Source organism: Thamnophis sirtalis, unplaced genomic scaffold (assembly GCF_051295495.1).
Source record: "Thamnophis sirtalis isolate CommonGarterSnake01/CBP01778 unplaced genomic scaffold, rThaSir2_p1.2 scaffold_7, whole genome shotgun sequence".
In the NCBI taxonomy this organism is placed as follows: Eukaryota; Metazoa; Chordata; class Lepidosauria; order Squamata; family Natricidae; genus Thamnophis; species Thamnophis sirtalis.
The window spans coordinates 95,516,794-95,536,724 of NW_028261387.1; the positions used below are offsets into that span (position 1 = coordinate 95,516,794).

Genomic DNA, 19,931 nt, shown 5'->3' on the forward strand with positions numbered 1-19,931 from the left:
ACTTTAAGACTTGTGGACTTCCAACTCCCAGAAATCCACAAGTTGAAAGCCCACAAGTTGCCGAAGTTGGAGACCCCCTGCTTCAAAGCATCTAAAGGCAGGACGAGAAGCAACGGATGGAAACTAATCCAGGAGAGAAGCAGAGGGAATTCAGGAGACATTCCATGACAGTGAGAACGATTAAGAAGAGGAATGACTCGCCACCAGAAGTAATGGGTGCTCCATCCCTGGAGGTTTTCAATAATAAGACTAGACTACCATTTGGTTGAGGAGATGGACTAGATCAGTGGTTCCCAAACTTGGCAACTTTAAAACTTGTGGACTTCAACTCCCAGAATTCTCCAGCCAGCAGAGCTGGCTGGAGAATTCTGGGAGTTGAAGTCCACAAGTCTTAAAGTTGCCAAGTTTGGGAACCACTGGACTAGATGACCTTCAACCCCTCCCCTTCCAACTCTATTAACCCGTTAAGGACGAGCACGGTATAAACTCTCCCGCCTTGAGCAGGGGGTTGGACTAGAAGACCTTGGAGGTCCCCTCCCAGCCAGCCCTATGATTCTAAACACGAGTGACTGATGAATCCTTATCATCCGGTAGCATTTGATGAGAGGGAATGGTGACCAATGGCCACTAATTCTTTTAACACCACGCTTGGTTGGCATGAGCCTTGCGGCAGGAAAGATTGGCAGCCAAAATTATTCCTGGGTTCAAAGCCAATTTTCTGAACTTGAGAACTAATAAAAGAGCTTTTTTAATTCGGCCGGGGGAAAAGGGACTGGCCGAAAGGCTGAGGGCATCAGCCACCCTTAAATTTGGTTGTCTGAATACAGCTATAGATTAGGGGTCTCCAAACTTGGCAGCTTTAAGACTTTAACTCCCAGAATTCCCCAGGGCCGGCTAGGGAATTCTGGGAGTTGAAGTCCACAAGTCTTAAAATTGCTAAGTTTAAGTTGTAGATAAAACACCGATTATTGGTGTCCTTTCTAGCAACATTTTCAGCGTTAAAAAATAATAATCATCCGAGTTAAATTTTCTCTCTCTTTTTTATTATTAAAAACAGTTGGGTCCTTGTTTTGCTGCCAAAATCTCTGCTGATCTTGGTGATCGCCAGATTTTTCCCAAAATCCTGGAGATCCACTTTGGGATACAGGTAAATGTAAAATGCCAATGTAAATTTTCTACGAGTGAATTACAATACCAGTTTGTTAGCAAAGGGTTTTGAAACTTCACTCTCATCTTTATTAATTTATTATTATTGTTCTTTCTGGTATCTAGTTTATCCTCAATATAATATATCAATGACAGGTTAATAATTTGCGAATAAATTTACTAATTTAAAAATTGCGGCCGGGGGGAGCTGTTTCGCAAGGGGTGGGGACTAATATTGAGTCACGCAAAAATCAACATTCAACCAGGTAATATAATATGTACATATGTTTTAATTCAATTCAATGTATACGGACTGTTTTTATTTGTCCTGACCTCTGTAATAAACTGAATTGAATCGAATGTATCTATGTTTTGGCTTTATTTTTCTCTTTAATGCACTTTTTAAATGTTTTATTGCATTTTTTTTCTTCTTTGGTTTTTAAAAAAAATATATGTTGGAGTTTTGCATTTTAAGTTTTTTCGACTAAAATAAAAATAGTACATCTTGGGAATCCCAATTCACTATTTCCGGAGGGCTTTGAGTTGAAAATCCTTCCGATGGGAATTTGGGAACCTTTCAACGGCCTGTTGGTTGCGATAAGTGATCGGAACAGGAGAAAAATATGCCAGCTTTGCCTGGCACTGCCAACGCTTCCCGGTTCCTCATCTCCAGCTCTGCCTGGTCCTTTCTTTTTCCTCTTAGGGATGATGACGGACGAGATCCCTCTTGCCTGGTCCTGCTTTTCCTTCCCCATCGTGGGAATCTCCTCGAATCTTCCCCAAAAAAACTTTGGAAAGTTTCATTTAAGACAGTTGGGCAAACAGGAAAACGTCTCCTTCACTCGTATCAGAAAAGAATCCATCTGTTTGACCCCGCGGCTGGTGTTCTTGGGGACCGGGACTGGCCAAGCCCACTCTGGGCTGGGGGGCTCCAGCTTTCGGCCAGGTAGCAGAAGACCTTGGAGAGCTTCTTGCTCATTGGAAAGGGCTCCTCGGGACGGAAGCTGAAGTTTCGAGCGGATCTGCCAAGGACAGACAAGGCAACGGGTGAGAGACGGGGGAAATCCAGGGTGGAACTGGGACTTTCTGATTTTCGTTTTATAGGGTGCCAATTCCAGCTCTAGCTTTAAACTGCCTTTCCCAGCAAATTTCTAAAGGCAGAAAATGGGGCAGGCTTTTTGAGATTAGAGTTTAGAGGTTGGAGGAAGTGGACTTCAACTCCAAGAATTCCCCAGCCAGAGGTTAGAGATTAGAGATTAGAGGTGCATTTAAACTCCCAGAATTCCCTAGCCGGCAGCTAGGGCATTCTGGGAATTGAAGTCTACATGTCTTACAGTGGCCATGTTTGAAAAGCAGTGCTAGAGATCAATCTTTTTTAATAATAATAATAATAATAACAACAACAACAACAACAACAACAAGTGAAGCAAACAGTTGAAGAAGAAAAACATGCACTGGCTGATTATTTAAAAGAAAGTCAAGAACATCTATTAATCGAAGTAAAGAACAAAAATCTACTGAAGGCCCAACAGACGAAACAAGAATACAGAAAACATGTGATAAAATCAAGAATGGAGAGTTGGCAGAACAAAGCACTGCATGGCCAATTTCTGGAAAAAATAAAAGATAAAGTGGACAGTGAACAAACTTGGTTATGGTTAACAACAGGTACATTAAAGAAAGAAACAGAGTCACTAATCCTGGCTGCGCAAGAACAAGCTATCCGCACAAATGCCATTAAGGCCAAAATCGAAAAATCCTCTGATGATGCCAAATGCAGACTTTGTAAAGAAGCTGATGAAACTGTTGATCACATACTCAGCTGCTGTAAAAAAATCACGCAGACTGATTATAAATTGCGGCACAATTCAGTAGCGCAAATGATCCATTGGAATTTGTGCAAAAATTATAATATTAAAACAGCAACAAACTGGTGGGAACATCAGCCTGAAAAAGTCACCGAAAATCAGATGGTCAAGATCTTGTGGGATTTCCGTATACAAACCGACAAAATACTGGCGCATAATACGCCAGACATCACACTGGTTGAGAAAAATAAGGTCACAATCATCGACATCGCAATACCCGGTGATAGCAGGGTCGCCGAGAAGGAACATGAAAAAATCGCAAAATACCAGGACTTAAAAATTGAAATTCAACGACTATGGCACAAACCAGCAGTGGTAATTCCAGTGGTAATTGGCACACTGGGTGCTATTCCAAAAGCACTGGAATTACATTTAAAACAGTTAAAAATTGACAAAATCACCATCAGTCAAATGCAAAAAGCCGCACTGCTTGGATCTGCACGCATATTACGAAAATACGTTACGACGTCCTAGGCCCCTGGGTGGGGCCCGACTAGTAACCAATGCCAAATCCGGCAAAACAACTGGCCGCTGTGATACAATTGTATAATAATAATAATAATAATAATAATAATAATAATAATAATAATAATAATAATAATAATAATAATAATAATAATTATTATTATTATTATTATTATTATTATTATTATTATTATTATTATTATTATTTAGAAAAAGTAACCAATGCCAAATCCGGTGAAACAACTGGCCGCTGTGATACAATTGCATAATAATAATAATCCGGGATACAGGAAGTGAGGAATCTACCGATCTGCAGATGAGTTCCTTAGCCGCATTGCTTCTAAAGAGGAGAGGTTCCCTTCGCCGATCCGGTGCCCTCTGCATGGGTGGGCTAATCTCTCCCAGCAGGGCAGGGGGTCAATCCCCAGGGACAGGAAGGGGGTCCCAGGACTTCTCTGTGCTTGATCCCAAAGCAATGGGGTGGCTTTATTCAGGGCTGCCTACTTTAGGGGTAGAACCTTGACTTACGGCCACAATGGAGCCCAAAACGTCTGTTGCTAAGCAAGGCAGTGGTTAAGCGAGTTCTGCTCCGTTTTACGAGCTTATTTGCCGCCGTTGTTAAGTGAGTCACTGCAGTTGTTAAGTTAGTAACAGGACTGTTCAGGAAACCCGGCTTCCCCACTGACTCTGCTCGTCGCAAAAGGGGATCACGTGAGCCCGGGAATCTGCGCCCGTCATAAATACAAGACAGTTGCCACGTGTTTGAATTTGGATCAGGTGACCACAGGGGATGCTGCAGCGGTCGTAAGTGTGAAAAATGGTCACAAATCACTTTTTGTAACTTTGAACGGTCACTAAACGAACGGTTGTAAGTTGAGGACTTCCTGCATTGAAAGACCACACAGGAAACACAACCAGGTAAACTAATTGTAAACCCAAAATTGAGACACTTGGCAATTGACTCGTATTTATGACGGTCACAGAGTCCCGGGGTCCTGTGTGATCCCCTTTTTTCACCCTACGGACAATCAAGGTCATTGGGGAAGCCAGATTCACTTAACAACCGTGTTAGTCACTTATCAACTGCCGCGATTCACTTAATGACGGTGGCAAGAAAAGTCGTAACTCGGAGCAAAACTCAGTTAACAAACGTCTCACTGAGCAAGAGAAAGTTTGGCCTCAGTTGTGGTGGTTAAGTCAAGGTCTACCTATAGTGGTACTCACACTTACGACCGTTGTAGCATCCCCATGGTCACATGATTAAAATTCAGGCGCATGGCAAACTGACTCGTATTTATGATGGTCGCAGTGTCCCGGGGTTGGGTGATCCCCTTTTGTGACCTTCTGACCAGCAAAGTCAATGGGGGAAGCCGGATTCACTTAACGACTGTATGATTCAGTTAACAACATCCACAAAAAACGGTAAAAGTGAGTGATTCACTTTAGGACTGCGTGGCTTAGCGACGGACGACCCAGGGACAGCTGTCATACGTTGAGGACTAGCTGCACCATTATGAGGTTATAGATGCACCATCTTATTCCTTACCTTCTGCACTGACCGGCTACGCCCGAACTCCTCCAGCTGCCGACGGAAACCCAGGTTGGGGTTCGCCACCGGACGGACGGCCTTGACCGCTTCGAGGGCCTCCAGCCAGCCCAGCTGCGTCACTGCCATGAGGTAGGCCAAGACGATGGTGGTGCTGCGGGAGATGCCAGCTAGGCTGGAAGGCGAGTTGAAGGACAGGATTAGAACCCAGAACTGTCCTGCCCTCGGCCATCCACTCTCTGCCAGCTTCCCTGCAGAGACCTGAGTGACAGGGCACCCCAAAAGTCTCCGGTTGTTCCCACTTTGTCTCGGTTGACTTTGGCTTGGGGTAACGTGTGAACACGGTCATGTTGGCTTGTAAATCACGGCTTATGGGTTAGTAGAATGCGCGAACCCAGCCAGGCGGGTTACGGTTAAATATTATACAATTAACCAGTGGAACAGCTTGCCACCGGAAATCATGGGCACTCCATCGCAGGAGGTTTTTAAGAAGAGACTAGGCAGCCACTTATCTGAAATGGAATAGGTTCTACTGCTTCAGCAGGGGGCTGGACTAGATGATCTCCAAGGTCCCTTCCAACTCTTGTTATTCTGTCATTCTGTAAGGGTCTCCTGCTTGAGAAGGGGGTTGGACTAGATGACCTCCAAGGTTCCTTCCAACTCTTGTTATTCTGTAATTCTGTAAGGGTCTCCTGCTTAAGCAGGGGGCTGGACTAGAAGACCCTCCGAGGTTCCTTCCAACTCTTGTTATTCTGTAATTCTGTAAGGGTCTCCTGCTTGAGCAGGGGGTTGGACTAGAAGACCTCCGAGGTCCCTTCCAACTCTTGTTATTCTGTAATTCTGTAAGGGTCTCCTGCTTAAGCAGGGGGCTGGACTAGAAGACCCTCTGAGGTCCCTTCTAACTCTTGTTATTCTGTAATTCTGTAAGGGTCTCCTGCTTGAACAGAGGGCTGGACTAGAAGACCTCCGAGGTCCCTTCCAACCCCTCCCCGATTTTATGTGAGCCGCCCTGAGTCCCCTCAGGGAAAAGGGCGGCCTACAAATATTAATAAAATCTTAAATCTTAAATAAATCTTGTTATTCTGTCATTCTGTAAGGGTCTCCTGCTTAAGCAGGGGGCTGGACTAGAAGACCTCCAAGGTCCCTTTTAACTCCATTATTCTGTAATTCTGTAAGAGCTTCCTGCTTGAGCAGGGGGCTGGACTAGAAGACCTCCAAGGCCCCTTCCAGCTCTGTTATTCTGTAATTCCGTGAGTGTCTCCTGCTTGAGCAGGGGGCTGGACTAGAAGACCTCCAAGGTCCCTTTTAACTCCATTATTCTGTAATTCTGTAAGAGCCTCCTGCTTGAGCAGAGGGTTGGACTAGAAGACCTCTGAGGTCCCTTCCAACTCTTGTTATTCTGTCATTCTGTAAGGGTCTCCTGCTTGAGCAGAGGGCTGGACTAGAAGACCTCCGAGGTCCCTTCCAACTATTCTATTCTATTCTATTCTATTCTATTCTATTCTATTCTATTCTATTCTATTCTATTCTATTCGCATTCCTTGTCTATTCCTCTCCTATCTCCTGTTTCAACAGTTTTTCTGGTCCTTTTCTGGCTCTTTATTGTCTTTCAAGGTTGCTCGTCCATTTTTTTAACATTTCCAGCCATACCTCAAACACCCCACTCTTCATAAACCCCTCTTGTGGGTCCCAGGCATATTCTGCACCCCTGGCCCACAAACCTCGCCCCCTCTGCCCCCCCGATCCCCCCCCCCCATTTTCCTACCTACCAATGAACGAGGCAGCTTCCTCCTTGCAGACGACAGGAATGGATGAAACGGATGCATTTCTTAAAATGCTTCTTGCTGGATGGGGGGAGACAATTGGGAGGAAGCAAACCGCCATATTTTAAAAGGTTTGTGATGCTTTAAAAGAAAACTCTTTACAGCTAGTCCTCAACGTGCAACAATTCACTTCAGCAGCGCTGAAAAAAGTGATATTTAAAGTGTCCCCAGGTCATGTGATCATCTGGAGCCCTTTAAACATGTGCGGACTTCGACTCCCAGAATCCCCCAGCCAGCTAAGCTGGCTGGGGGAATTCTGGGAGTCGAAGTCCGCCCGTCTTAAAGGGCTCCAGAACTGAAATTGAAATCCACATATCTTGGAAGTTGGGAGTTCAAGTCCTCATGTTTTAAAGCCAGCCATAGCTGGCTGGGGAATTCTGGGAGTTGTAGTCCAATGCCTCTGAAAATGGCTGAGGTTGAGAGCATTGGAGCAACGCAAAGAACCAGAGTCTCCGATCTGCTCTACCTCCGTCTGACCTGCATTATGACGGAATCAACCTGGATTGTGTTTTAGGAGTGGCGCGGTGGCCTAGGGGTGGCGCTCTCGCCTCACAATCAGGCGGCCGTGAGTTCCATCCCAGGTAGAGGCAGATATTTTTCTCTCTCTGGGCACAATGTGAATATATCTGCTGAACAAAACTCCGCATTGGCGACAAGAAAGGCATCCGGCCATTAAAACTGCTTGCTCCATTCAAATGCTCAGACTCCACCCCACAAGGGATTATGGGGTAATTAAAGAAGATGCTGAATCTAGATTATGTTTTAATGGACCTCGCTATCTGTTTCTCGTTAAAAAGAACACAACATGTCTGAATCTATATATATTAAAACGGCTGTTTGTGTGTGTGTGTGTGTGTTTGTGTGTGTTTGTGTGTGTGTTCCAGCATAACTCTGGAACGCCTCGAGCAATTTCAACCAAACTTCGTACACAGATGACTTCCTCTCTGGAAACAAATACTGTGGGGGGGTAAGACATCCCTAACACCGCTCTGGGTGTATGTGCTGTTAAGATACAGCCTGTTGTGCCTTAAAATGGCTTCTACCGTACGGCCTTAAAATGGCTCCTACTCTACAGCGCTGTGGAGTTGCCATGGTAACGGCTTCACGGTACTCCACGGGGGGACTCCCTCTGGTAAGTGGGGGAAATCCAACGTTAGAAATTGCGGCGACATTCAGGGAAGGAGGGTTGGAGTAAATAAATACCCCGGCAGCGCCGGGTTATCAGGTAGTAAATAAATCAATACTTACATGTTGGCCTCAGGTGTGTCCGGCAGGACGATCCGAAGATAAGTGATTCCCTAGAAGAGAACATCAATAGCGTTGAGGAACATCTCCAGAACCTGAAGTCGACTTCTGAAGTTCTGAAGAACTTCTCACTTTGATATCTCTGAGTTCAATATTACCTTGTCACCTCTAGCTAGCGTTAGTGCGGGGAAAGGGAGCTGGGGATGATGGGAAGCATGATCCCATCAGAGAAATGGGGATCCCATCATGGGGATTGAAGATAATACCAGTCCCTTTCTCGGTTCTCCACAGCTTGCAACTGTGGTAGTCCTTGACAGCAGATTCAGACAGTCAAGAGGTTGGGGAGGAAGATGGGCCAGTCCTGGAGTCTGGGGAAGGAGGACTCTGTGTCGGAGGCAGAGAGGGGGCCAGGGCCGTCTGACAGTTATCAGCTGCCTTCGGAGTCGGACATCAGTGAGCCAGAAGAACAACTGGAGCCTGTTCCCAGTGTGCGCATGCACAGAGTTGCCAGACGAAGGGAACGGCTAAAGAACAGGGGTCGACTTGGGAGTGAGGCCACAGGTGGACGGTGAATGGCCCCTCCCAGAGGACATAAAAGAGAAGCAAAAGGGGAGTGGGCTTTTGCAGGAAACAATTCGTTTGTTTGTTTGTTTGTTTCAGGAGTGTGAAGATCTGTCCATGAATCTCAGAGACTCTGTGCCCAGCCTTTCCTTGCGCAGCACCTCATTTGGGAAATATTGACATGGCAGCTTTCCAAGCTAGATAAGGTCTGCATCCAGCCATTAAAACACTCTGCTATCTCCCGTCAGTTAACCAGACTCCACCCTGCAAAGGATTAGGGGGTCGTTTAAATACGATGATGATTTGTGGTTGCAAGTTAAGCATTTAATGCAATCGACACAAGCCTCACAGCTTCCATGGACCTGATTTCCACGGACCAACAACATCCATTCTGCTGCCTCCAGCTTGATGCCGTATCTCGGGTTGTCACGTTGGACAGCCCCCCCCCCCGCCCGCCCCCATGTTGACCCCGTACCGGAATGAAGGGCTGTGGGGACTCGTGAATGGAGACGATGTGGGTGATCTCATTCTTGCTCAGCTGATCGAGATCTTTGGCATCTAGGAGGGAAGAAGGAGGAACACAGAGCGATTGTTAGAGGCCTCCTTCCTTCCCCATTCTACGCAGATGCTCTCAGCGCACATCCAGCTGGAACGCCGACACACCAGCGCACCCAGCGTCCCCATGTGTGCGGAGGGCCTGGCAGCTGTGCCACATGCTCCACCCACTGGGACATCCTGAAGCAGGCATAAGAATAGCCGGGCCATAAGAAGGGCATGGCATGGCATGGCATGGAACAGCATAGAGAGAATAGAATAGAAAATAGCATAGAAAAGAAAAGAATAGAACAGAATAGAATAGAATAGAAATTGAAATAAATAGAATAGAATAGGAAATTGAAATAATAAAAATAGAATAGAATAGAATAGAAATTGGAATAAATAGAATAGGAAGTTGAAATAAATAGAGTAGAACAGAACAGAACAGGAATGAAATAAATAGAATAGAGTAGAAATTGAAATAATTAGAATAGAAATTGAAATAAATAGAATAGAAAATGAAATAATAAGAATAGGATAGAATAGAAATTGAGATAAATAGAATAGAATAGAAAATCGAGATAAATAGAATAGAATAGAAATTGAAATAATAGGAATAGCGTAGAATAGAACAGGAATGAAATAAATAGAATAGAGTAGAAATTGAAATAATTAGAATAGAAATTGAAATAAATAGAATAGAAAATGAAATAATAAAAATAGAATAGAATAGAAATTGAGATAAATACAACAGAATAGAAAATCGAGATAAATAGAATAGAATAGAAATTGAAATAATAGGAATAGCGTAGAATAGAACAGGAATGAAATAAATAGAATAGAGTAGAAATTGAAATAATTAGAACAGAAATTGAAATAAATAGAACAGAAAATGAAATAATAAAAATAGGATAGAATAGAAATTGAGATAAATAGAATAGAATAGAAAATTAAAATAAATAGAATAGAATAGAAATGGAGATAAATAGAATAGAAATTGAAATAATAGGAATAGAGGCTTCGGGGGGTGGAGCTGCCGCCGTCGGGAGCTCAACAAAGCTCCTGCCAGGACTCTGGTTCGTATATCTTATAAGATCTATAGATATCTCCCTTTTCTGGCAGAAAGGGGCAGGGAGAAGGTCAGTCGTTAGGATCTCTTTGTAATTCATAGCTTTTCTTTTTGCTGTGAATGGAGAAGAGGTTCAACATTAGCTGAGCCTTTACTCCGGCCAGTTTTCCGCGCTGCCTTTTTTGCAGCCTAGGCAGATTGCCCCCCCCCCCCCCCAGGACAAAGCTAAGCTATTTAAAAGTCAATCCGGGCGGGGACCATTCCCGAGGAATTTCTTCCATTACTATTTAAAATACCAGCTTCAACTTCGCAAAAGGCTCCCTTTCTTTTTTAGCTGCGTCACAAGATGGCGATCTCGTAGCTTTTGTGTTTGATGTGACGTACTTAGTTAACCCTACCCTCCTGAAGGCTTCTCCGTACTAATTGCTAAAAGATTAACTGAGGGGAGCAGAGACTTTGATTTCTGGCTCGCTTGATTGCTTGTCTTTTATTTTTATTCTGGAATGGCTCCCAAATCTAAACAGAAGCGCTTCCTTAATAACATATCTCCAAAAACTGCTATGAAGCCGCTACCCTTGTCTCCTACACCCTCCACGGGAGATTTGCTAACACAAGAATTTCTTCTCAAAACGCTTAATGATTTCAGACAGGAGATTAATCAACTGATATCGGATTTATGTGATCAATTTGATGCTAAAATTGCTCAGGCAAAGCAGGATATGATCGGAGTAATGACAGTCATGACAGATTATATTGCTGAAACGGAGGACAAATTGGAACTTTTGGAAGAAACTAACCTTAATCTGATATCAAAAATTCAAACCTTACAACAGGAAATTGAAATTGCTCAAAAAGAACTTGTCATGATAAATTATAATAAGACTGCCTTTGCTATAAGAGTTAGAGGACTGCGTGAAAACCAACAGGAGAATTTGAAACAGACCTTCTTTGAGGCTTTCAGCCGCTTGGTGGGAAGTCCGGGACTTAACTTTGATTGGCAGATTCAAAGAATTTACCGCCAGAATTCCTGGGTAGCAAAACAGCGACAGCTTCCGAGGGACATAATAATATACTTTACTACAAGGGAATCTAGAAATGAGATAATACAGAGGCTTTACGGAAAGAGGTTGAGAATTGATGGGGAGGACTTGATTGTTTTTAAAGAGATACCATTTCAAATATTAAGAACAAGGAGACAGTACGCTTTCTTAACCGAAGAACTCAGAAATTCTCAGATTCCATACAAATGGGAAGTCCCAGCTGGTATTACAGTTACATTTGGCAACCAAAAACACCGCATTAATTCTGTCTGTGAAGCCCGAAAATTTTACTACGAGACCCTGAAGGCGGGACTTCCTGATTCATCCGGACCTGGAGAGAGACAAGGAGAAGGAGAAGACAAACAGCGAGACACGTGGCTACAAGGCGGAGGGTGTTGCTTTTCTCTTCCGGAAGGGCAGAAGACTAAAGAATAAAGACTAAGCGATGTTCTTAAAGCTTTATGATTTCCGTCTGGGATAAAAAGGAAAAGTGGCATATCGATGATGAGACATGGAGACTGAAAGAAGCGTTGCTGATTGTGGACATATATTGTACATAAGTTTTGTCTGAACTCTAACTCAAATTGCGCATGAATTATTTTCTTAGGCGAGGAGAGCGGAAATTGTGATCTTTTTGAGTTGTGGTTTGGGACGAACGGAGTTGGGAGGTGCGTGGGAGAGGGAAGGGTAGCGAAAGCTTAATTAGATTACCTGGGGCTAGAACGCAAGCTGATGTTTGTTTGAGTTGCTATCTCAATATAAGGTTAAGAAAGATTGGTCGGAGAATCTTCAGGAAAATGGAGTAAACATGGGAGGAGCAATGAATGTGGATAAAATATATATGTGGATATGGATAAAGGCAGGGTGGAAGGTAAAAAATTTATATGTGGAGGTGGGTAAGGATAGAAAGGGAGGTGTTGGAAATGAAAAATGAAAGAAGTACTTGAGTTTAATGGTGTTATAGAAAGGTTTGGATATTTGGATAAAAAAGAGATAAATTAAAGGTCTGAATAGATAGACAAAGCAATGAGACTTTTAGTTGGGGAATCCTAATTGATCAACTTACCTGGCTCTAATACAGTTTGAAACCCTGCAAGTAGCAAAATAACCGAAATTTGGAATGAGCTACATTGTTTAAGATTTACAGATAATGGGAAGCTGTGTTAATGTAGTGGATTTATTGACCCTTTTTGTTTCTTTCTTCTTTTTGTTTGTGAGTGGGTGTTTTTTTTTTTTAAAAATTTCTTATTTTCTACTATTTCTCCTTTTTCTTTTTGGCTTTACTTTTATCTTACTTTTTTAATTTTAAAGTTAGCTGGCCTTATTATACTCAAATGCTTGTTAAAGAATTATGCCGGGTATGGGACCTGCGAAGCCGTAAGGGGGTTAGGGAGGGGGGATTATAGGGGGGAGGGGGGAGGGTGGAATTACAGTTTCAATCCTTAGAACAATAAGAATTCACTTGTATACTGCGGCTCGTTTTTCTTTTTTTTCTTTTTTTCTTTTTCTACTTTTATTTTAAAAACAAACTGAATTGTATGGATACACCATAGTGAGGAGAAGAGGGAAAGAGAAGGGAGAAGTAAAGAGGGAGTGAGAGGGAATGTAAGGAGGGTGAGATGGAGGGAGGGGGAGATGTCTGAGGGGGAAGGGAAGTAGAAGAGGGGAATGCTGGAGGGGTGAAAGGAAAGTTGGAGGGGGAGAAGAGAGGGTGTATGGGGGAATGAAGTGTTATGTTGGGTGTTTTTTTTTTTCTCTTTTTTCTTTATGCACAGTATATAAGTGATTGTATAAAATGAAAATGAAAATGAAATAAATAAAATGTATTTAAAAAAAAAAGAAATAATAGGAATAGAATAGAAATTGAAATAATAGGAATAGAAATTGAAATAATTAGAATAGAACAGAATAGAAATTGAAATAATTGGAATAGAATATAACAGAAATTGAATTAGAATAGAATAGAATAGATCAGAAATTGAAATAATTGGAATTACAACGGCAGTGAAAAATAAGTGACCTAGAACAGTTTTTCACGCTTACGACCGTTGCAGTTTCCCCGTGGTCACGTGATCAAAATTCAGACACTTAGAAACCGACTCATATTTATGACGGTTGCAATGTCCTGCCGTGTGGTCCTCGAGTTACAACCACACCTGAGTCCCAAATTTCCATTTGCTGAGCAAGGCAGTTAAGTGAGTTTTGCCCCGTTTCGCGACCTTTCTTGCCACCGTTGTTAAGTGAATCGCTGCAGTTCTTAAGGTTGTTAAGTGAATCTGACTTCTCCATCTCCTTCCGCGTTCTTCTGCGAAACACAGTCAATGGAGAAGTCAGATTCACTTAACCTTTAGAACTGCAACGATTCACTTAACAACGGTGGCAAGAAAGGTCACAAAACGGGACAAAACCCACTTAACTGCATTGCTTAGCAATGGAAATTTGGGACTCAGGTGTGGTTGTAACTCGAGGACCATTTCTAGACATGGTCACGTGGCTGAATCTGGGTTTCCCCCTTGATTTTGGACGTCAGAAGGTCACAAAATAGAATCACGGGGCACAGAAAACCATCCTGAGTACCTGCCAGTTTCCCAACATCTGAATTTTGATGACACGATCACGGGGACGCTACAGCGTGGATAAGTGGGAGAAATAGTCGTAAGCAGAGGTGAGTTACTTCCGGTTCGGCTCGGTTCAGCTGAACCGGTAGTGGTGATTCGGCCTGGGTCACAGAACCAGCATTGACTCAGGCTGGCCACGCCCCTGAACCAGTTCCCCGGTCTCTTCTGCCACTGGCGGCATGTTTCTGCGCATGCGCAGAACAAATTACAATCAATTATGCCAGGGGTGGGTTCTGGCTGCCACTACTGCCGATTCAGTCATGCGTGCGTTTGATGAGCATTGCACGCGCATGCACAACACAACAAAAATGGCAGAAACAAGGTGGCGGGGCCTATGGAGCCGCCGAGAGAACTGGTTTTGGGGGCATGGCCAGCCTGGGTCACTGCTGGTTCCAGGGACCTGGGCTGCCAGGTTACTACCGGTTCGTCCGAACCGGTCTGAACCGGTAGGAACCCACCTCTGAATTGCGCATGCGTGAACAACACACAAAGCGAATTGGTACCAACCGGTACAGGAACCCACCCTTGGTCGTAAGTCACTTTTGTCAGCGGCGTTGTAACTTCGGACGGTCCCCAACTGAGCCGTTGTAAGTTGAGGACGACCTTCGTGTATTTCCCTGGGTTTTCAAAGCAGTGTCTGTGTGTGTGTTTGTGTATGATGTTCTTTAAGCGTTCTTAGAAGTCCAGCTGGTCTCCAGCTCCTTTTTCAGGCACGGCTGAACAGCTGGCATGACTCACTGGGGTATCATTGCCCCCCACCCTCCCCATGCACCCGCCCACCCAAAATGCACGCTGTGGCTGTTCTTTCCGGAGCACATGCTGAGGTCAGCAGGATTGCAAACAAGGGCTGCACGCAGCAGCTACTCCTGTGTAGACTGCGGGGAAGGCTCCGGGGTGGGGGTTGTTCTTCCTGTCCCCCCCACTCCTCCATGACTTGCCTCCCATTTTAATCCTGGCCGCAGCTCCAGGCATCTCTTTTATTGATTGGACTTTAAAATAAACATCCGGCCTTAATTTTGTGTCTAAATCACTCAAGGCAGAGAACTACGTCATACTCCTGGCCTCCCCTATTTTTCCCACAACCACAACCCTGTGAGGTGGGCTGGGCTGAAAGAGAGAGAGGGGGGAGGGAGGGGGAGAGGGAGAGAAAGAGAGAGGGGGGGAGGGAGGGGGAGAATGAGGGGGGAGGGAGGGAGGGAGGGAGGGAGGGAGAGAGAGATCGACTGACCTGTGGCTACAGTGGAACTAGAACTCACTGTCTCCTAGTGATTTGGTCAGCTGGCTTCTTTTTTTTTTCTTTCTTTCTTTCTTTCTTTCTTTCTTTCTTTCTTTCTTTCTTTCTTTCTTCTTCTTTCTCATTCTTTATCTTTCTTTCTCGCTTTCTCCTTCCTCCTCTTTGGTTCTTTTTCTTTCTCTCCCTCTCTCTCTCCTTACTTATCTTTCTCTCTCTCTCTCTTTCTTTTTCTCTTTCTCCTCTTTCTCTCTCTCTCCCCATCCTTTCTTTCTTCTTCCCTCTCTCTTTCTTTCTTTCTTTCTTTCTTTCTTTCTTTCTTTCTTTTTTCTTCCTTCTTTCTTTCTCTCTCCCCCTCCCTCTCTCTTTCTTTTTCTTTCTTTCTTTCTATCCTTCTCTTTCTCTCTCTCTCTCCCTCCCTCTTTCTTTTTTTTGCATTCTTTTTCTTTCTTCTTCACTTTCTCCTGCCTTCTTTCTTTATTCTTTCTTTCTCTCTCTCTTCTTTCTTCTCTTTTTCTCTCTCCCTCCCTCTCTCCTTTTCTTTCTTTTTCCTTCTCTTTCCTTCTCTCTTTCTCTCCTTCTTTCCATTTCTATCTCTCCCTCCCTCCCATCCTTTGTTTCTTTCTTCTTCCTTCTCTTTTTCTTTCTTTCTTTCTCTTTCTCTCTTCCTTTTTCTTCTTTCTCTCTCTCTCCCTCTCTCTTTCTTTCTCTCCTTCCTTCTCTTTCTCTCTCTCTCTCTTTCTTTCCCATCATTATTATTTTTACAAATAATTCGAGGCAGCAAATTATATCCAACACCCCCTCCTCCTCCTATTTTCCTCACAACAACAACTCTACAAAGTGGGTTGCACTGAAAGAAAGAGAGGGAGGGAGGGAGGGAGGGAAGGAGAGAGAGTGGGAGAGAGGGAAGGAGAGAGAGTGGGAGGGAGGGAAGAACTGACCCAAGTCACCCACCCAGCTTTCCTGCCTAAGGCAGGACTAGAACTCCCCATCTCCTGGTTCCAAGCCTGGCACTTTCACCACTAGACCAAGCCACCTCCTGGCAGGGGGAAGCTGCCAGGGGGCGCAGACGGATCTGCCCCACTGGGCATGCCTTAAAATCTTGGCCAAGCTGAGAAAATGCCAACCCCCTCGAACCAGCTAGCTTGATTCATCATCTCTGGGACAGGTTGACTTTACTTACCTACGATGTTCCCAAGGAAGAGGCCAGGAAGAATCTGTAAAAGTATTTTTAAAAATATATATATTAGTGTACATATTTTTTATGATTCACACAACCCTGCAGCCTGGCCTGCAAAGCCCCAAATATATAAATATAAATATAAATAATATATATATTTAAAGTCACAACCCCTGGTATGCCCAAATATGGGAGGAAGCATACTGTTTCCATTCTCTGTCTATCGGCTCGTCACAAGAGACCATCCAGACAGAAACCCAATGTTTTTACTGTTGCCTTTCTTACATTTGTGTTGCATTTGTGCTGATAAATAAATAAAGGGAGACTATTATAGATCTATTTCGAGCTATTTAGCTCTCATCAGCTAGCCATACCCTTACTGGGAGCTCAGCTGATAAGGAGAAGAACCTTGTGGCTTAATGGTTAACACATCTGCCTAATATGTAATACAGCCCAGGTTCTAATCCCAGTAAGGGTATGGCTAGCTGATGAGAGCTAAATAGCTTGAAGTAGATCTATACTAGTCTCCCTTTATTTATTTATCAGCACAAATACAACATACATACATACATACACACACACACACACACACACACACACAAATATTTAGTGTCACAACCCCTGGTATGCCCCAATTATGGGAGGAAGCTAACTGCTTCCATCATCTGTCAATCGGCTCGTCACAAGAGACCATCCAGACAGAAAGCCCAATATTTTTACTGTTGCCTTTCTTACATTTGTGTTGTATTTGTGCCTTTATTTATTTATCAGCACAAATACAACACACACACACACACACACATATACATACATACATACATACATACATATCTATATATTAATCTAAACATGTGAATTAATAGTAGAATGATATGGATTGAAGAACTGGAAAGAGCATGAATAGAAATACCCTAGATGTATAAATGATTGTGATTTGATACTAAAACCATATAAGGAGATATTGAAAAATGGAAGAATGAAGGATGGAATTTTAAGGAAATATGAACAACAAAACAGGCGGAAAACACGTCTTTGAATATTACAGCAATACGAAAGATGGGGGAGTTAAAACAGAGATAGAAAATAGTGGGGGGGGAAATAATAATTATATATTAATATATTAAGATATACAAAAGGACAGAAAGATGGTTCAGAAAGAAAGGGCGATAATAGAAGACATGGACATGAAATTTAATCAGACTATATTTATGTCTACTGAAATGTATGTTACCCAGTTACTACACCATTCATGCGTTGATATGTATAAAGAATATAAAAAAATAAAAATTTGATTGAAAAAAAAATGCACCCCAAACTTGACAACTTTAAGAGTCTTAAGCTCTGCTGGCTGGAGAATTCTGGGAGTTGAAGTCCACAAGTCTTAAAGTTGCCAAGTTTGAAGACCTCTGTAACAAAGGCATCGGACAGGTTCATCGCTTCACCCAAAACCAACCCAAGTCAGGCATCATGTTAAATCGGAGTATAATTTATTTAGCAATGGGTGGGTGGAAACTAATCAAGGAGAGAAGCAACTTAGAGCTAAGGAGAAATTTCCTGACAGTTAGAGCAATTCACCAGTGGAACAGAAGTTGCCTCCAGAAGTTTTGAGTGCCCCAACACTGGAAGTTGTTTAGAAGATGTTGGAGAGCCATTTGTCTGGAACGGTATAGGGTTTCCTGCCTAGGCAGGGGGTTGGACTAGAAGACCTCCAAGGTCCCTTCCAACTCTGCTATTGTATTGCATTGCATTGCATTGCATTGCATTGCATTCTATTCTATTCTATTCTATTCTATTCTATTCTATTCTATTCTATTCTATTCTTATTTTTTCAGGCCACCTGAAGCCAATATTTATGCTGTCTAAAGCCCCACTTTAGGGGTTTTAATATGTCAACCAAGAACAGGAGGAAAAAAAATGTATACATTTCAGGTTGACAGAACCATCAACTGATTTTGTATGCCCAACACAAGCACTCCTTGACTTATGCCCACAATTGAGGCCGCAACTTCCGTTGCTAAGTGAAACATCACTTTAGTAAATTTTGGGCCATTTTACGACCGTTCTCACTACTGTTGTTAAGTGAATCCCTGCAGCTGATAAGTTAGTAACGTGGTTGTTAAGTGAATCTGGCTACCCCCATTGGCTTGGCTTGTCAGAAGGTCGCAAAAGGGGATCACGTGACCCCGGGACACGGCGACCGTCGTAAATATGAGTCAGCTGCCAAGTGCCTGAATTTTAACCACGGGGATGCCCCAACGGTTGCAAGTGTGAAAAAGGAATCCTAAGTCCCCTTTTTCAATACGTTTGTAACTTTGGTCACTAAGTGAACAGTCATAAATCAAGGACTATCTGTAACTTATTGCTTCAGGCCTAACACATCACGCTTGTAGGTTAAACCCCCCCAGTTTAGGGTTTAACGTCTCACGCAAAGCCTGAATATCAAAGAACGAGGGGAGGGGGAATAATAAATGTCAAAGTGAGAGATTCAAAGTCATCCAGCTGATTGTTGATGCCTGGAGGCAGGATTAGAACCCGATTCCTGGCTCAGAACTTTCCCCGCTACACTCCTAAGTGACTCACAAGGGAACACCCCCCCCCATCAAGGTGAGGCAGACCTCACTGTCCTCAGAGAAAGTTGACAATGCGACAACTTCTCCCCAAAAGCCATAAAAAACCCGAAGAATCACCGCCTTACAAAACATCTCAAAATACTCATTGCAATTGTCGGATGTAAATTGGGGAAGGGGCGCATTTCAACGCGCTATCTCCTTCTCCTTTTCCCCCTCTGGCTGTTGTACACGCACTTCGCGAAGATGTCGTTCAAAAAAGTTTAAAAAAGAAATCTGATTTCCTACCTTATTCATGCCGTTGCCCATAATCTTCCAAAGTGACTCTCGCAGGGCAGAGCGAATGTCCTGGGCACGAGACCCCCCCAGGCCCCCACTCTTTATCCAAACGCCCAGCGGTGGCCACTTCCCTGGGTCAAGATTTACACCCTTGGCCCGTCCCCAAAACAGCAGATCTCCCGGTGTGTGTGCGTGTGTGTGTGCCTGTGTGTGTCTGCGTAACAGCTGCGTATTTTGTGGCACGGAGTAAAAAACCTGCAGAGGCAAATTTTCCTCCTCCTCCTCCTTCTCCTCCTCCTCCCGGAAAGTGGTTCTTTCCTTCGCTCGCTCACTCCGTTGCTCCTATCAAAACGCCCTTTTTTCCAGGGTTGGGGGGAGAAACCCCTCCTCCTCCTTGCAAATTGGGGGGGTGGGGTCGCCCTGGCCTGTTTTGCGTGGCTGTTGCGAGGGCGCAAGGCGCGGAAGGCTTGCGATGCGCAAAGAGAATGCGTTCTTTTGTCTCGCAAGAGGAGGCAGCTGCGGCTGGCTGGCCTCGTGCCTTGGCACCGGCTGGCAGGGTGGGGTTGGGGGTGGTGGAGGAATAGGACCCCCAGGATAGCCCCGTATGAGCAAAGCAAGCCCCCCTCCCCAACCCAGTTCTGGAAAGTCACCAGATATTTGGGTCCTCCTGGGGCAGCCGCGGGTGAAACGGGCAGGCTCAGAAAGAGAAGTGCCAAGGGGCAGGCAAAGTGTGTGTGTGTGTGTGTGTGTGTCTGT

At 44.0% G+C, this 19,931-nt stretch overlaps 1 protein-coding gene across 1 annotated transcript; it reads right to left on the minus strand.

The window, feature by feature from the left end:
* Positions 1-1,418: 1,418 nt before the first annotated feature.
* Positions 1,419-19,717, minus strand: DUSP15 (dual specificity phosphatase 15). The gene is made up of 7 exons (XM_014063384.2): positions 19,185-19,717; positions 16,333-16,366; positions 9,130-9,212; positions 8,097-8,146; positions 6,795-6,869; positions 5,026-5,200; positions 1,419-2,168 (listed from the first exon to the last, which is right to left on the minus strand). Exons 1-7 carry the CDS (start codon positions 19,203-19,205, stop codon positions 1,947-1,949), a joined length of 660 nt encoding a protein of 219 aa, XP_013918859.2. The 5' UTR covers positions 19,206-19,717; the 3' UTR covers positions 1,419-1,946.
* Positions 19,718-19,931: the final 214 nt, after the last annotated feature.